Source organism: Abrus precatorius, unplaced genomic scaffold (assembly GCF_003935025.1).
Source record: "Abrus precatorius isolate BTA unplaced genomic scaffold, Abrus_2018 Scaffold10, whole genome shotgun sequence".
In the NCBI taxonomy this organism is placed as follows: Eukaryota; Viridiplantae; Streptophyta; class Magnoliopsida; order Fabales; family Fabaceae; genus Abrus; species Abrus precatorius.
The window spans coordinates 16568422-16587908 of record NW_020874292.1 but is presented as its reverse complement, the minus strand read 5'-3'; the positions used below and the strand labels follow the sequence as shown (position 1 = coordinate 16587908).

The window sequence follows — 19487 nt, the reverse complement described above, 5'->3', positions numbered from 1 at the left end:
CACAACATTTTGTTTTAAGCTACTTTTCCAATGAACTAATAATGCATCAAATTTTTCTCAAATAAGGCACAATGTAACACAATACCCCCATACTTATTTTTAACTAACTCCCAAAACAATTCCAAAGCTCATCTAATCTCCAAGGTTGGGTGAATCATAGTTTTTCAGGTCACATGGCTTGTAATGCGCTGCAAAATCATCAAGAAAGGGTTAACAAGGCTCAAAGGGGTAAACAAGTGAAATAAAATGCAAGGTGAGTCGATTTGGCTAAGTATCTAAAATGTGAAAAGAGGCCTAAGTCATATAAAAAATGCATGTGAACAAATAATCTCAAAAAGAGTCAAGTCAAGTTCTAGAATATCTACAAACATGAGTGAATCACACAAGAAAGAAAATAAGCTCAAATCTTACTAAGGTAATTATTTTACCAATCATTGATCCAAAATCTAATTATCATGAAAAACTAGCTAAACTCAAATGCAAGCAACAAATCTATCATGTTTATTCAAATCCAACTAAGTATGACAAATAAAAAGTTGCTTACACAAATGAAATCTAAAAGCAAAGGAATCCAATGAAAAATATGCAAAGGAAGACTTTATACTAACTAAAACAAGAATTCTAAGCCAATACAAACAAAAGTGTAGACTAACACACTCCTCCCACACTTGAACCAAACGTTGTCCGCAATGTGGGAATGGATAGAAAATGAAAAACATATGAAAACAATTCAAATAAAGTGAAAAGACATGCATGGAAAACTAAAGGAAAGTATAATGAAAAGGAACAAAATAAGAGGAAAGAATGCTTCAAGTGCCTATGTAGACTTCCTCCATCAGAATAGGCTCCACTAAGGATACGTCAACTATGTTTTGAGCCTTCTTTATAGGTTTGCTTTCCTCGAATAGTTTTAGCTGCTGACCATTAACTTTGAAAACTCTGTTGGTAGCTTTATCCTTAATTTCAACTGCACCATGGGGAAAAACATTAGTAATCACAAAAGGTTCATCCCTTCTAGATCGAAGCTTACCTGCAATCAGTTTCAAACGAGAGTTGAACAATAACACTTTCTGTCCTTCAGAGAACTCCTTCCTTAGAATTTTTGTGTCATGGAATTTTTTGGCTTTCTCTTTATACATTCTAGTGTTCTCATAGGCTTGCAAGCGTATCTCATCAAGCTCCTGAAGTTGAAGCTTCCTTTCTTTTCTAGCCTGCTCAAGTGTCAAGTTATAACTCTTCATTGTCCAATATGATTTATGCTTAATTTCCACTGGACGGTGGCATACTTTGCCAAACACCACACAAAATGGAGACATGCCTAGTGGTGTCCGATAAGTGATAAATCCACATTTTACTATATTTTTAGCCTAGTTTTTGTTAGTAAATAAAGAGTTAAATAGTAAATAAACTTGAAAATATCATAAAAATTGCATTAATATTCATAATTGTATAAATAGTTTAGAATATTAAATTTTTGGTCCAATTTTGAACAATTTGACTTAAAATGACTTAATCCTTGTGTAGAAGCTTGAGATGAGAATTTGAGTTGAAGATTGAAGTGAAGAAAGTAGAGGATTGAGCTTTAAAGATGAAGAATCAAGTGTTATGTGTAGGGCGTAACCACTCTAAGTACATAGAGTTAACACTTTGAAGAAGAAAATCCATGAAGATCAAGAGAGTAGCTACTTCAAGTGTTTAGAGTAGCTACACCCAAGGCTAATTCACTTATGCACAATACGCGTAGCCACTTCAAGTGTTTAGAGTAGCTACGCAGTTAATGTGTATCCACTCCAAGCGCTGAGAGTAGCTACGCGTGAGACTTTTCCATGTAGAACACTTATGCGTGGACACTCTAACAACTTAAAGTGTCCATGCAAAAGTAACAAAATTTTAAATATCACTTCTAAATGTTAACTTTGGACGATTGAAGTTCCTAATTCAGTTATAGAAGCTTCTAGAAGACCTTTCATGCTATAATCCTCAGAGATTAAAGTGTGGAAGTGGAAAAGGCGGAAAAAATATTATAAATAGAAGTTAAGAGTTCAGAATATGGAGTCTTGTTACTTTTACAACTACTGTTGCACTGTAAGTAAACTGACTAGCAAGTGTACTAGTGTTGTTGTAGCAAGTTATAAAAAATCTTAGAATCAAATTGAGTTCCAAGTATCGTCCTCAGGGAATAAAGTTCTCAATTACCACTTCACAAGATCACAATTGGTTGAGCTTTACAAATTTCAGATGGATTTGGTATGAATGTATCAAAAACGAAATTAGAAAGTAAAACAGAACAGTTAGCGTAAAAGTATATAGTAAACAGATGTAGAAAGAGTAGCTAGGAAATTGTTTCACCAAAACTTCAACATTGAATCAATAAAGTTCTGAACTTTCAAGCATTTAGATAGAATGACAATCAATTTCACATTATATTAATCAAAGGACAATCCCTTGCCTCAATGAATCTAGCATCTAATCAAATCACTCTAATCCCTTAGATCTAATCCAATCAAATGCTGCATTAAGTTTGAGAAACCAAAAGATTGCAAGATTGAGATATCTTATCCCTAACAAACCAATAACCTTGGCAATTAATTCAGATCTGAGAAACAAATTCAATTCCAATTAATAAGAGTTCCTTTATGATTAGTTGATCAAATTTCCATTCAATCACTACTTTAATAGCATAATCAATCACTCAATCCAATCCAAAACTCAAAGTTCAGATCCAAAATCAATTCAACATTTCTATTTCAGATTCACAGTTCCTAACCACAAAGAGTTTAAGCAAACATTACAAAAAGAGAAGAGAAGAAGAGAATGAACAAAGAAGAAACATCTTCAAGCCAATCTCTAATCTGATCCTTCAAGAAATGAAGCTTGGTGTTTGTCTTCAATCTCCCTCTCAGACTCTCTCAACAACAAAAACAAAACGGAGAATGAAAAATGAACCAAAAATTTCTTTTTCTTTTTTTTTTTTTTAAATTCCTGAGCTAACTGTCTTTTATAGAATTCCCGCTCTACTGGCGTGATCACTTTTGTTGGTGATAGTAGCCACGCGCACTTCAAAGTGTTTACTTTTGTTGAAAATAGTAGCCACGTAGAAGCTTCCCTTACTAATGTCATGCGCGTGTTCCCTTTTGCTAGAAATACTGAGCACGCAGAGACTACCTTCTTGCGCGTGTTCACTTTTGTGGATAATAGTGAACACGCGTAGCAAATCTTCTTGGAGGACTCTTTGGAACGCTCACTTTTTCTAGAAAAAGTGATTACGCAGAAGCTCTTCTCAATGCAACCTCTCTAGAACGATCAGCAGAAACTCTTCTTCATTTTATGATTCTGGAGTGATCACTTTCACCAGCGAAAGTGATTACTTAGAGGCTGTTCTTCAATTATTAACTTCTTTCCTCTAATTTTTGCTACTTTTCTTCTATTTTTCCTTTGATCATCCAATCCTCATGAACTTAGCTCAGAATTCCCTACAACAGTATACTTGAATTATCACTTTTTACATAGAAAATCAATGAATTTTAAAATAACTATGTTTAAAAGTGACATGCAACATTTTATTATTTTTTTAAGGGTTTTCTACTATTTCTAGCATGTTTTCTTTATTAATTGCACTAAAAAATATTGTAAAATATGTTGGTTGCAATCTAAAAACTAGCAAGTGCACTAGTATTGCAGCAAGTAATGAGTAATTTTTAAGAACAGGATATCGTCTCCACAGGAAATTTAGATTTCAAGTATCAATTCACAAAATTGTAACCATTTGAGCCATACGAATTTAGGAAAAGAGTTGTAACATACCAAAGCAATAAACCAAAGCAATTAAGAGTAAAGAAGAATGTGCAGAAAAGCAGATCAATGAATGCAATGTGAGATTAGAAATGGATTGAAAGGTAGTTAGGAATTTACTTCACAAGCATGTCAATATTAATTCAATTATGCTTCTGAAAATTCAAGAACTTGGTTAATTGACAATCAGTTTAACATATCAATAGCCAAAGGTTAATCCCTTAACTCATTGACCATAACAAGCAACTAAACCACCGTAATCCCTTAGGTGAAGTTTAATTTCAAGTTGCATTAAGACTTAGAACCTTAAGATTGCAGAATTACGTCTCCTTATCCCTAAGAAATCCCCAAATTTTGATTGCTAACTCAGATTGGAGAATCAAATCCAACTTCCATTGGTAATTGTTCCTCTTTGATGAATCATACGAATTTCCATTCATAGATTGCAAGAAAAGCAAAATTCACAATTCAATTAATCCAAGAACTCAAAATTCAGAAGCAAGAGTCAAATCAATACATCAATTTGAGTTCCATAAACCCCTAACTACAAGAAAACTACTCAAACATGAGAGAAGAGAAAGAGAAAGAAGAAGAAGAAGAAGAAGAACTCCAAAAAGCCATGGCCGGAAGCTCCAATCCAATTCCTCTTTGTGGAAGCTTCAAGACTTGACCCTAATCTTCTCTCTCAATCTCTCTCAACGACAATCTAACAGAAAAACAGAAAATAAAACTGAACTCCCTGAAAATTTGGGCGCATCTGGTATTTATAGAAATTCCCAGATTTACGCATTATCACTTTTATAAAAAATAGTAGCTACGTAGAAGGTTAGTTGGTTGTGTGTTAACACTTTTATGAGAAAAAGTAGCCACGCGCAACTTTGCTGATGTGAGAGCTCTCTGGAACTATTACTCTTGCTGGTAAAAGTGTCACCGCAAACCTCAAGTAGTTGCGCGTGATCACTCTTATGAATAAAAGTGACTACGCGTAACTCGCCAAGTTGAAGGCTCTCTGGAACGATCACTTTTGATTACAATAGTGGTTACGCAGAGCTTTCCTGATATTTTGCCTCTTTGGAACGCTCACTTTTACTGATAAAAGTGATAACGCCCAAGCTTCACTTCTTCTTTAAACTCTGGAGTGATCACTTTCACTGACAATAGTGATCACGCCCAGTCTGCATTTCCTTGTTCTTGTGTTTTGGAGTCCAGACTTACTACTTTCCTCTTCCTTGTCATCAAGCCTCCATTTACATGAACGTTGCTCGAATTATTCCTTCAAAAACAAGATTAAAAACTTAATTCCTAAGCAAAAATTCCACAATTGCTAAGATAACTACAAATTGAAAGAAAACTTCAAATCATTCTCTTTTTCTGAGTTTTTCTATTTTCTTCATATATTTTCCTTATCAAATGAGTTAGAATTATGCTAAAATATCAATAAAAATATGGATTTATCAAAATACTAGTAAAATATGGATTCATCACTACCCCAAACTTGAATTTTTGCTTGTCCTCAAGCAAATTAGAACATATCAAAGGTGTAAATTCTTATTAATTGAAATCCAAATTTTTTTTACATTTTTCAGAAAAATTCAGATTAAAAATCCATTTTACTTCAATGCATTCTAATTATTTTCTCACTAAGTCATTCACCAACTCTTCATCATGATAGTCACACTTGAATTATCTGTTTGCTGCACAATCTCATTCATTTCAATCAAGCAAATCATTAAAGCTACATGCAAACAGAGTTGAGAAATATTATCACAGCTCTCAAAAAGTGTTTCTCTAACTCAATCAGTGTTTAAGCTTGTGTTTGCTCTCAGTATCACCAAATTCATCAAACTCTGCCATAAGCTTGCCTATATTCTCTACCTCCTTTGCAAATTTACAATTAATCACATATCAAGAGGACTTTTTAGGTAATATTAAGGCTCAGGGACAGGTATGATTTCAATGAATTCAGGATATCAATGCAACTAATTTCAAACAGAAAAAGATGCAAATTGAGTAGATAAGCTTTTAAACTTAGTAAGGGCTGCATCAACTGTTTCTATTCTTAATCAACTTTCAATCAGAGTTTAAATTTTTGTAGAATTATCTACCAATTTTCTTTTCCTTTTTGATTTTCTGATTTCTTTTTACTTCTTTTTCATTTTTCTATTTTTACTTGCAGCTTTTTACTTCTTTTTCATATTTTCTCTACATGACTTTTTCTTACTTTCTTATTTCATTTCAATCCTTTTCTCAATCCTTTTCTACCCCAAACTTAGAACATTGCTTGTCCTCAAGTAATGCACTAGAAACATGATGTTATCCCAAACTTAGTTTTAAAACTTATCTTTGATTTAACTCAATTTGCCTCTTTTCTATTTGAATAGGTAAAATGGTTTATCTAGAAAAGCTTGTATTGAGGTTGATCAAAGAAAGGCTATCAGCTCAAAGGGGCTAACTAGGACATTCAAGAATGAAAGGCAGTCTATTTGGCTCACTAGGTAAATCTGAATAATGGCCTCCATCCTTTATGTGATTAGTGCAAAACAGCATATTTAGTTAAGAAACAAAGCAAGTTCTAGAGAGTGAATCAGAATTTGAGATCAGTCACACATCAATGAATGAAAAGGTTCAAGTCTCACCAAGGAAGTAAATGGATAATATTCATCAATTCAGTTCACTATTTACTTCAAAAATTTGCATGAATAAAATGGCAAGACTGCTTTATTTCTTTAAAATACAAGTTTGCCAATCATGTTAAGAATGGGAAATACAACTTATGTAATTCCACAATCAGAATTTCAATCAGGTTTATTTATCAAGAAAACAAAATCTAATGCAGTTTAATATTTTTCTAACTTGTGAATATTTTATGCAAAATGTAAGCTGTACACATGAAAATAGAGGTACAAAATTAAACCCCCCTTTAATGGTAGTTGTGCATATTTCAATCATTCCATGCGCTCCTTGTTCAGAGTTTGAGAGCATGGTCTGCACAAAAACATCACAAGTTGTTCATCAATTTTCAGATAAAAATTCAATAAAATTTAAAGCTAGTAGATATTTAAAACAGAATTGTTCATAACCAAAATAAAACTAAAATGTAATTACAACACTCAAAAGTCTAAAATTCTAATTACAATCTTTTTACAAAAATTAAACTAATGACAGAAATTTAAATTCCTAATCTACTCTTCATCTTCATCCTCATCCTCATCTTCCAAATCATCATCTTCTTCCTCTTCTGCAGCAGCTGCTAGTGGAGGAAAATGAGTTCCGTAGATGGGGAGATCTTTGAAGATAGCTGACCTTAGGCATTGGGCATTCTCTGCTTGATCTGGAGTGTGGTACATGTCTTCTTTGGTCATACCCATCTTTTGACCAATGTTCATGAGAACACCTTCCAGGAGCATGATGCCAGCCTTCATACTGCTGTGCAACTCATTCTGCCTCTCAACTAAGGAGTTTTGTCTTTCAGCCATGAAGGCTATCTTCTCCTTCATTGTGGTTGGATTCTCTCTTTTGAACTGGGAGGAAATTAGGGCTACTGATGTGCAAGAGACAGTAGCATAAATCTCCTTCACCATAGCTACTTTAATTGGAGGTGCAGCTCTAATTTTGATTTGATAATCTCCAATTTCAATACCTGCATCCTCACAAAGAACAGTTATTAACGAAGGGAAAGCTAGAGAATCTCTTTTTCTCTTGAGGATGTCCAGAATGCATCCACTAATCACTTCTCCTACATCTATATAAAAATCATTGACTATAGCATATAGGAGTTCAGCTCTCTTCACTGCTAGAGTGGAGCTATGCCTAACAGGCATGAATGAACTCAAAATAAAGGTGCTCCACACTTTTGCAAAGGGCAAAAGGTTCTTGGTTGTGATGCATTTGGGCTTTTCTGATAGATTCAGTTTCCAAGTAGTCCCTGGTTTCTCAATCCTCTCAAGGACTTGAACATAGTCCTTGTCTTCAACATCCCTGAACGCTTTAAAGTCTTGCTACTCAGGTTGTTTTTGAGTCTTAATGTTAAGGACTCTATTGATGTTAGCAACAGAAAAATCAACTGTCGTCCCCTTGACCATTGAATGGTATTTAGGCAGCTGATCTCCCTTGAATCTCATGGCATTGGCATAAAATTCTTGTGTAATATCTTTCCAGCCAATGCTAGCCATCATGCAGAAGGATTCCCATTCTCTTTTCTGAATTTCCTCCTTGTATTCTGGATAATAGTCTTCAGCTATCTCAATTGCTCTATCTTGGACAATCTTTCTTCTCAAGATATTAGCTCAGAAATAATTCTCATGAGCTATGCTCCTGAACCTTGGATCATGTCGAGGGTTTGGCCTTGATGAAGAGGTTCCTGATAATCTTCCTCTCTTTGTTCTAGGAGTACCTCTAGAAGAGCCAACTGGAGTGTTGTCTAATGTCCTTACCATTTTTTAAAATTTCCTGCATAAAAAGAATATTTTAATACACTGAAAGACATGAATGCAATGCAATAAAAATTCTGCAAGACATTTTCATTTTAGAATTGAAACAATTTAACATTATTTTTATTTTTATTTTTTAGCACTTGCAATTATGTAGAACATCATTTTGATCTTTCCCTAATTTAATCTCAGAATATCAGAATATGAACAATGCAGAATATAAGAATATCACAACAATGCAGAATATGGTTCCTTGAAACATTTAAACTCAGATATTCATGATTTTGAATGCAAAATGCTAGAGTTCAAGAGTTACATTTATGCAGAAATTTCTTTTTAACTATTTTTCACTTTAAGTCCTAAGGTTAACTCATGCAATCTATCAATGTAGGTCTTTTTCATCTAATAAATCTATCAATTGAAGTGAGAATTACACTACATTGCCTTGTAATTGCATGTTCAGATTAGTTATTAACAAGAAAATTTCTATTTTTCCATTACTCAGTGTTTTTCACAATTCTGCAAAATGAAGAACCCTAATTTCTAAATCAGAGAAGTAGAATACTGACCTGGATTTGGAGAAATGTGCAGAATGAACTTCAATTGATTTCTTAGAAACAAATTTCGTTCAGCAAAGGGTCAGAAAAACCAAGAATTTGAGAAATGAGATAAAGAAATGAATATTTGAGATTCTGAAAATGGCTCTGCGTGGTTCCTTTTATGCATTTTAATGGACACGCTTACTGCACGTGGCCATTTTTTTAGAAAAAATAGAAGTTGTAGAGGTGATGTTGTGTGCGTGTTCACTATTACTAGCAATAGCGAACGCTTTGAGGGTAAATAGCATGTGCGTGTTCACTATTGCTAGAAATAGTGAACATTCCAGAGGGCTTTGCATTGAGTAATTTGAAATGAGCTACGCGTGTTCACTTTTTCTGGAAAAAGTGATCACGCGCAGGTGGTATCCTTCTTCGTGATTACTATTCCTCTATTTAAACCTGGGCGTGGTTACTTTCACTGGGAAAAGTGATTGTTCCAGAGAAGGGTGTCTTCCAAAGGGTTCTACGTGTTCACTTTCATCAACAAAAGTGATTGTTCAGAATGGAACCCTGTAATTGAAACTCTGCGTGATCACTTTTTTGCAAAATAGTGACTCCTTTTGTTATTCAAAGCTCCTTAGAAACTTAATTTCCTCATGCATTCAATTTCAATCATCTCATTTATGCATCCACAACATGAACCTTCATTGAATTAACACATTATTCCTAAAACACATATAAAACAGAATCTAAAGTCAGAAAATTGTAGAAATTGAAATAAAGAATTATCAAAAGTTTAAGTAAAATGCAAATAGAGTAAAAATGGTTAAGAAATGTGAGTTGCCTCTCACAACGTCACTAGCTTGACGTTAAATGTTCCTCACTGCTGAGAAGCCATGTTAATGCAAAAGGTGTTCCTATTGAATTCTCCTTCATTGTAAATCTTCAGCCTTTGGCCATTGACTTTAAACTTTCTCCCTTCTCTCTGATCTTCAAGTAACACAGCACCAAAGGGAGATACTTCCTTTACCATAAAAGGTCCTGACCATCTAGACTTGAGTTTTCCAGGGAACAACTTCAATCTAGAGTTGAATAGTAGAACTAGCTACCCTGGTTTGAGTTCTCTCTGCAGGATGAATCTGTCATGTATTCTTTTAGTCCTTTCTTTATATAGTTTTGCATTTTCATATGCAAATTGTCTGAATTCCTCCAGTTCATGTAGCTATAGCACTCTCTTTTCTCCAGTCTTGGTTGAATCAAAATTCAGCCATTTAGTAGCCCAATATGCTCTATGTTCAAGTTCCACAGGAAGATGACATGATTTCCCAAACACTAATTGATATAGTGACATACCAATTGGTGTTTTAAATGCAGTTCTGTATGCCCAAAATGTATCATCAAGCTTCCTTGACCAATCTTTTCTTGAGTTACTGACTACTTTCTCTAAGATCTTCTTAATTTCTCTGTTTGAAATTTTCACTTGTCCACTTGTTTGAGGATGATAAGGAGTTGCTACTCTGTGTTTTACTCTATACTTATCCAGAACATTATCAAGGTATTTATTGCAGAAGTGTGATCCTCCATCACTAATCAGAATTCTTGGCACTCCAAATCTTGAAAAAATGTTTTTCTTTATGAAGGAAATCACCACTTTGGCTTTATTTGTTTTGGTTGGTATAGCTTCCACCCATTTAGACATATAATCCACTGCCACAAGTATGTATTAATGAGAAAAAGAAGTTAGAAAGGGTCCCATAAAGTCTATTCCCCATACATCAAACAGTTCCACCTCCAAGATATTGTTCAAAGGCATCTCATGTCTTCTGGAAATGTTACCAACTCTTTGGCATTTATCACAGTTTTCTACATAAATTTTTGCATCTCTGAACAATGTAGGCCAGAAAAATCCAGCTTGTAATACTTCGGCAACTGTTCTTGATCCACCATGATGGCCTCCATAATATGAATTGTGGCAATGCCATAGGATATAAGATTGTTCTTTCTGTGGAATACATCTTCTCAAAATGCCATCTACTCCAATTTTGAATAGATGAGGATCTTCCCAAATATAGAACTTGCTGTCATGAAGAAATTTCTTTCTTTGCTGCCAATTCATTCTCTTTAGAATGTGCTGAGTGGCCTTAAAATTTGCTATATCAGCAAACCAAGGTAATTCATCCACATTTAGCATCTTTTCATCAGGAAATTCTTCATTAATATCCAAGTAATCTGATGGCAATGTGTCCAACGGAATTCTAGATAAATGGTCTGCAACACCATTCTCTTTTCCTTTCTTATCTCGAATTTCTAACTCAAATTCTTGAAGTAGTAGAATCCATCTCAACAGTCTTGGTTTAGCATCCTGCTTAGAAAGCAAATATTTCAGACCAGTATGGTCAGTATATACCACAGCCTTGGACCCTACTAAATAAGACCTGAACTTATCAAAAGCAAATACTATAGCAAGTAACTCTTTTTCAATGGTTGTGTAATTAATCTGTGTAGAGTTTAGGACTCTACTAGCATAGTAAATCACATGTAGTCTTTTATCTTTTCTTTTTCCTAATACAACACCCACTGCATTGTCACTTGCATCACACATTAGCTTAAATGGTACAGTCCAGTCAGGTTTAACAAGAATTGGAGTAGAAATCAGTTTTTCTTTTAAAACAGTAAAAGCATGCATACAAGATTCATCAAATGCAAATGCTGCATCCTTTACAAGCAAGTCACTAAGAGGTTTGGCAATTTTAGAAAAATCTTTAATGAACCTCTTATAAAACCCAGCATGGCCTAAGAAACTTCTAATTCCTTTCACATTCACAGGTGGAGGTAATTTACTAATCACTTCTATTTTAGCTTGATCAACCTCCATCCCTCTAATTGAAATCTTATGGCCAAGCACTATTCCTTCTTGCACCATAAAGTGACATTTCTCCCAATTCAACACCAAGTTGGTGTCTTGACATCTCTGCAAAACAATGGACAAATTAGATAAATAATCATCAAATGAATTCCCAAAAATAGAAAAATCGTCCATGAATACCTCAATTTTTTTCTCAACTAAGTAAAAAAAAATAGCTAACATGCACCTTTGAAATGTAGCTGGAGCATTACACAGCCCAAAAGGCATTCTTCTATATGCAAATATTCGAAAAGGACAAGTAAAAGCAGTTTTTTCTTGATCAATTGGATCTACAGCAATTTGGTTATAGCCAGAATATCCATCTAAAAAGCAGTAAAATGCATGTCCAGCTAACCTTTCTAGCATTTGGTCTGCAAAAGGTAAAGGAAAATGATCTTTTCTGGTTGCATCATTCAGCTTTCTATAATCTATACATATCCTCCATCCTGTGACAGTCCTTATGGGTATCAACTCATTCTTTTCATTTGGTACTACAGTCATTCCACCCTTTTTAGGTACCACTTGCACAGGACTTACCCAATTGTTATCTGAAATAGGATATATGATCCCTGCATCTAATAGTTTAATGACTTCCTTCCTTACCACTTCCTTCATGGCAGGGTTTAATCTTCTTTGAGGCTGCACAACTGGTTTAAAATTTTCTTTAAATAAAATTTTGTGCTTACAAAAGGATGGATTTATATCTTTTAAATCTGAGATGTTCCACCCTATTGCTGATTTATGGGTTCTCAAAATTCTCAGCAACTTCTCCTCCTCTTCTTCCTTGAGTTCATTGCTTATGATAACTGGATTTTCATGTTTATGATCCAAGAATGCATATCTCAAGTGAGATGGAAGTTGCTTTAATTCCAGCTTTTGACTTTTCTCTTCTTCTCCTTCATTTTTCAACTCCTCTTTCATCAATTTTTCTGCAGGTATTAAAATAGGTAGAGTTTCCAATTGCTGCTCCATTTCAAATACGTTTTCATCTTCATAATGTAGAGGTTTAGTATTTCCTGCAGCTATGGTTTCTCTCAACACAAAAATTTCATCAAATCCATTCAAAGAATAAGGAGTGATCATAGAATCCAATGTATCTACTCTCATACATATGTTATCATCAATTGGATATTTCAAAGCTTCAAATACATTAAATATTACCTTTTCCTCTTGAACTCTAAGCATTAACTCTCCTTTTTGCACATCAATGAGAGCTCGTCCAGTTGCAAGGAAAGGTCTGCCCAAGATTAATGGTATGTTTGCATCTATCTCCATGTCCAATATGACAAAAATCTGCAGGAAAAATAAATTTGTTAACCTTAACCAATAAATCCCCTACTACTCTATATGGATAAGTATATGATCTATCAGCTAATTGCAATGTAATGTTGGTTGGTTTCACTTCTTCTATCCCCAATTTCTTCATAATGGCTAATGGCATCAAATTAATGCTTGCCCCCAAGTCACACAATGCTTTTCCCACAGTACAATTTCCTATTTCACAAGGTATGCTAAAGGATCCTGGGTCTTTTAATTTTTGAGGAAGTTTTCTTCTAAGAATAGCACTGCATTCCTCTGTCAAGGGTACAGTCTTATCATGTTCTAACTTCCTTTTCTTGGAGAGTAGTTCCTTCATGAATTTGGCATAAGATGGCATTTGCTCCAAAGCTTCAGCAAATGGGATGTTAATTTGCAGCTTTTTGAACACATTTAGAAACCTCTCAAACTGCTCCTCTTGCTTAGGATTTTGCACTCTTTGAGGATAAGGCAGTCTCTTATATTTTTCTGGATCAATTGGCTTGTAAGTGTCCTCAAATAATTGCTTCTTTGTCTTTCTTTCAGGACTTTTATGAACTTCTTCATTCTTTTCTGAATGTTCTCTCTTTAGTAGCTTGAAGTTCCCTTGCTGCAATTCTTCTTTTAAATCTCTTTCATCTGCTGTATTTTCTACTTGCTTTTCTGCTGCAACATTATTCAGTTTCTTTTCAGCTGGTTTTAGACTGGCTACAACAGCTGTACTTCTTGTAACTATAGCTTGACATTGTTCCTTTGGATTCACCACTGTGTTGCTTGGAAATCTTCCTTCATCTCTGCTTGTTAATTGTTTAGCCAACTGTCCAATTTGAGTTTCTAACTTCTTCATAGAAGCTTCTTGATTCTTGATGCTGGATTGAGTGACTTTCATGAATTGTAACATTGTTTCCTCAATCTTGTTCATTCTTTCACTCATTGGTCTAGCTGAATGTTGACTCCTTTGAGGTTGAGTAGAAGAATTTCCTTGAAAGTACTGTTGTTGTTGGTGATTTCCTGCATTTGAAAATGGAAGAGATGTATTAGTGCTTTTCATTGCAGAATTTTGAGGATTCCATTTATAAAATTGTTGATTCCTATTATTAGAATACTGAAATCCAAGAGGAAATGATTGTTGAGGATAAGATTGTTACTGTCTTTGATAATTCCCCATATAATTGACTTGCTCTTGTGGTTCAGGTGTAGGTACATCACATGCACCATTAGCATGATTCCCTCCACAAAAATCGCATGTCAATTGACTTGTTACCACATTTCCAGTCTGTAAATTATTAATTTGCTGAGTCAAAGCTGCTATTTGATCAGAAAATAATTGGTTCTGCAGCTGATTCTATGTAAGAAAAGTTTCCATCATCTTTGCTTCATATTCATTGCCTCTTCTTGTATTCCTTAAGTTGGAATTCTGATACATGGATGAAGCCATCATCTCAATGATTCTTTGGGCTTCTTCCAAGGATTTCATGCTCAAAGATCCTCCTGCAGCTTCATCCATCACAGTTCTAGTTACTTCATTCATTCCATTATAAAAAGTTTCCAGCTGCATCCATTCTGGAATACAATGATGTGGACATCTTCTCAGCAACTCTTTATATCTTTCCCATGCTTCATAAAGTGATTCTCCTTCCTGCTGCACAAAAGATGTTATTTCTCCTCTCAGCTTAGCAGCTTTTGAGGGAGGAAAATATTTTGTTAGAAATTTATTCACAAGTTCAGTCCATGTGGTGATACTTCCCTGAGGCTGTGCTTGTAACCAACATTTGGCTTTGTCTCTTAAAGAAAATGAAAATAGCCTCAGTCTTATAGCATCTTCACTTACTCCATTCATCCTTATAGTATCACACAACTGTAGAAAATTAGAAATATGCAAATTAGGATCATCAGAAATTCCACCAGAAAATTGGTCTTGCTGCACTAGGTGAAGTAAGGCTGGTTTTATCTCAAAATGATTGGCTTGAATGGTTGGTCTAACAATTGAAGAATTATAGCCTTGCATATCTGGAATTGCATAATCTCCCAGTGTTCTCATTCTATGTTGTTCTGCCATTTCAACTTTTGGAGTTGGTTGTCTAAAAGGTGAATGTTTCCTATTTGCAAAAGGAGTGACTTGAAATTCTGGAGAATTTATAACCTCTAGATCACTGTCACTTCCTAAAGATCTCTCTGGTCTAGTCTCTTTTCTTAATCTCCTAAGAGTTCTATCAATGTCAGGATCAAAGACAAGAGTAGATTTATTTTTGTTTTTGCCACACATATACAACTAAACACAGATATAGTATAATGAAAACAGAAAACTGCACATGTAATGTAATATTTGCAGAAAATTTAAAGAAACAAATGCTCAATCTAGTTATTTTCCTGTTACTAATGATATTGAAACAAATTATTCCCCGGCAACGGCGCCAAAAACTTGTTACTTTTACAACTGCTGTTGCATTGTAAGTAAATTGACTAGCAAGTGTACTACTGTTGTCGTAGCAAGTTATAAAAAATCTTAGAATCAAATTGAGTTCCAAGTATCGTCCTCAGGGAATAAAGTTATCAATTACCACTTCACAAGATCACAATTAGTTGAGTTTTACAAATTTCATATGGATTTGGTATGAATGTATCAAAAACGAAATTAGAAAGTAAAACAGAATAGTTAGCATAAAAGTATATAGTAAACAGATGTAGAAAGAGTAGCTAGGAAATTGTTTCACCAAAACTTCAACATTGAATCAATAAAGTTCTGAACTTTCAAGCATTTAGATGGAATGACAATCAGTTTCACATTATATTAATCAAAGGACAATCCCTTGCCTCAATGAATCTAGCATCTAATCAAATCACTCTAATTCCTTAGATCTAATCCAATCAAATGCTGCATTAAGTTTGAGAAACCAAAAGATTGCAAGATTAAGATATCTTATCCCTAAGAAACCAATAACCTTGGCAATTAATTCAGATCTGAGAAACAAATTCAATTCCTATTGATAAGAGTTCCTCTATGATTAGTTGATCAAATTTCCATTCAATCACTACTTTAACAGCATAATCAATCACTCAATCCAATCCAAAACTCAAAGTTCAGATCCAAAATCAATTCAACATTTCTATTTTAGATTCACAGTTCCTAACCACAAAGAGTTTAAGCAAACATTACAAAAAGAGAAGAGAAGAGAAGAGAAGAAGAGAATGAACAAAGAAGAAACATCTTCAAGCCAATCTCCAATCTAATCCCTCAAGAAATGAAGCTTGGTGTTCGTCCTCAATCTCCCTCTCTGACTCTCTTAACAACAAAAACAAAACGGAGAATAAAAAATGAACCAAAAATTTCTTTTTCTTTTTTTTCTAAATTCCTGAGCTAACTGTCTTTATAGAATTCCCGCTCTGCTGGTGTGATCACTTTTGCTAGTGATAGTAGACACGCGCACTTCAAAGTGTTCACTTTTTTTGAAAATAGTAGCCACGCAGAAGCTTCCCTTACTAATGTCATGCGCGTGTTCACTTCTGCTAGAAATAATGAACATGCAGAGACTACCTTCTTGCGCGTGTTCACTTTTATGGATAATAGTGAACACGCGCAACAACTCTTCTTGGAGGACTCTCTGGAATGCTCACTTTTTCCAGAAAAAGTGATTACGCAGAAGCTCTTCTTAATGCAACCTCTCTGGAACAATCACTTTTGCCAGCAAAAGTGATTATGCAGAAACTCTTCTTCATTTTATGGTTCTGGAGTGATCACTTTCACCAGCGAAAGTGATCACTCAGAGGCTATTCTTCAATTATCAACTTCTTTCCTCCAATTTTTGCTACTTTTCTTCTATTTTTCCTTTGATCATCCAATCTTCATGAACTTAGTTCAGAATTTCCTACAAAAGCATACTTGAATTGTCACTTTTTACATAGAAAATCAATGAATTTTAATATAACTATGTTTAAAAGTGACATGCAACATTTTATTATTTTTTTTAAGGGTTTTCTACTATTTCTGGCATGTTTTCTTTATTAATTGCACTAAAAACTATTGTAAAATACTAGTAAAATATGGATTCATCAAGTCTTTTGCCACTTTTTGTTTTCTTTTTATTTTTACACCTTAGGAGAGTTAGAGAGGGAGATTGGGGGCGACTTCCAAGCTCTGGACCTTGAGGAATCAGGATGGGGATTGGATTTATGAAGAAATTATGCAGCTCCTCTTCTTCTACTCTTTCTCTCTCTTTTTCTTTTAGGAACATGTTCTAATTTCTTTTTGTTAGGGATCTATGGATCCATATTTGATATTGCGATGTAATTTTGGATCTGGACGTTGAGGTTTTGATTGAATTGAGTATGTGATTCTGTTCTTAATGCAGTTCTGGACTAATCCTTCATTCAATTGAACCTAGAGGAATCTTCATCAATGGAAATTGAGTTTATTCCTCAGATCTGAATCATATGCCTAGGTTATTGAGATCTTAGGAATAAGTATCATAATCTAGTAATCCTATAATTTTTAGAACTTAATGCAATATTTGATTGAATTTCACCTAAGGAATTAAGGAGGTTTAATTAGGTATTAGGATTAATGAGGCAAGGAATTGTCTTTTGGTTAAAGAAGTGAAATTGATTATCAATCAATTAGAATTCTTAAGAGTCCAGAACATTATTACATTGCAATAGAAAATCTGGTGAAGTGATTCCTAACTATTTTCTATATAGCATTTTAATACAAAATTCGTATTTTGTTTTGCTGTATTTTTTGGATTTCTGCACTTTATTGTTTTTGTTTGTTAAATGATTCAAAACACTCCAAATTGATTTGGCTCAACTAGTTATTGATTTGTGAAGTGGTAATTGATAGACCTAATCCCTGAGGACGATACTTGGGACATATTGATTTCCAAATTTTATTATTTGCTACAACTACGTAGTACACTTGCTAGTTAGTATTCTAATTTTGTGACAGTAAGCCGTTCTCTGAGCTCAAAGAGCGTCATCCAACAACTTACTCTAGTCTTTCCTGTTAGGGTGAACTAACTTTTGCAACAGGTGCTTGACTTTTCTGTTAAATACTTCAACCTGCCCACTAGTTTGGGGATGATATGGTGTAGCAATTTTGTGTGTCACCCTATACTTCTGAAACAACGCTACTGTGGTCCTGTTACAGAAATGACTTCCCTGATCACTTATGACATCCTTAGGCACACCAAACCTACAAAATATGTTAGTCTAGAGAAAATATGAAACAACCTTAGAATAGTTAGTTCTAGTGGCCAAATGCCTCCTTGCATAAATCAGTAAATATGAATGGTACATCCTTCTATAGAAGACTGGACAGTGGCAGGCCAATCTTGCTAAAATCTTTGATGAATCTCCTGTAAAAACCTGCATGTCCAAGAAAAGAACACACCTCCCGCACAAATGCGAGGTAAGATAGAGAGGTAATAACATTAATTTTATCTTTATCAACTTGTATTCTTCTCTCAAAAATAAGATGTCCTAAGACTATACCCTCTATTACCATAAAATGGCATTTTTAATAATTAAGCACAAGGTTATTCTCAACACATCTGTCTAAAACTCTAGTCAAACTATGCAAGCACGAATCAAATGAGGAACCATAAACTGTAAAATCATCCATGTAATTTTCAATCAAATCAGAAAACATACTCAACATATACTACTGAAAAGTAGCAAGTGCATTATACAAACTAAATGGCATTCTTTTATATGCAAAAGTGCCAAAAGGGCAGATAAATGTGGTTTTGTGTTGGTCCTCAGAGGCAATATGTATTTGCATGTAACCAGAAAAGCCATCCAAAAAATAGTAGTGAGACTTACATGCCAACCTCTTTATGACTTGATCAATGAATGGGAGAGGGAAGTGGTCCTTCCTGGTAGCTTGGTTGAGCTGCCTATAATCAATGCATACTCTCCATTTGTTGGCAACTTAGGTGGGAATCAACTCATTCTCCTGGTTCTGCACAATAGTTATCCCAGACTTCTTGGGCACAACTTGTATAGGTGAGACCCATGTGCTATCTGAAATGGGGTAGATGATTCCAGCCATCAATAGCTTGGTCACCTCTTTCTCCACTACATCAAGAATGGTAGGATTGAGCATTCTTTAGGGCTGTCTTATGATGACTCATATTTTGTACTCACATTTATAGCCTTATTGCATCTTCCAAAATACCTTTTCTTTCTTTCTTTATTTTATTTAGCATGTTTTTGCATTTCTTGCATTAAATTGGAATTTTCATGGATACTTATTATCTTTACTTTATATTTCATATTTTCTCTATTCTGACCTTTGTCCACTATTTCGGCCATAACTTTTTTTGTGGATTTCCTTTTTATCTGATTCTTTTCGTAATGGATTCCTGACTTCCTGGGATTCAATTTAGACATATAGATCATGCTATCTGGAGTTCAAAGCTATTTTTAATTAATTTTTGAAGTTCAGACTTAAAACATACCTTTTATATTTAGGGCTTTTATTATAGTTACTTGCAACAGCCTTGGTGATGATTCATATTTTTTACTCAG

General features: G+C 34.4%; 1 protein-coding gene and 1 non-coding gene across 2 annotated transcripts; one reads left to right on the top strand and one right to left on the bottom strand.

Moving 5' to 3' along the window:
• Positions 1–809: 809 nt before the first annotated feature.
• On the bottom strand, positions 810–1316 carry LOC113851965. Its single transcript, XM_027482233.1, has one exon. It carries the CDS (start codon positions 1314–1316, stop codon positions 810–812), a length of 507 nt encoding a protein of 168 aa, XP_027338034.1.
• A 13214-nt stretch (positions 1317–14530) lies between these two features.
• LOC113853437 lies at positions 14531–14637 on the top strand. The gene has a single exon (XR_003502609.1). It is a non-coding gene; the product is annotated as a small nucleolar RNA R71 (small nucleolar RNA).
• Positions 14638–19487: the final 4850 nt, after the last annotated feature.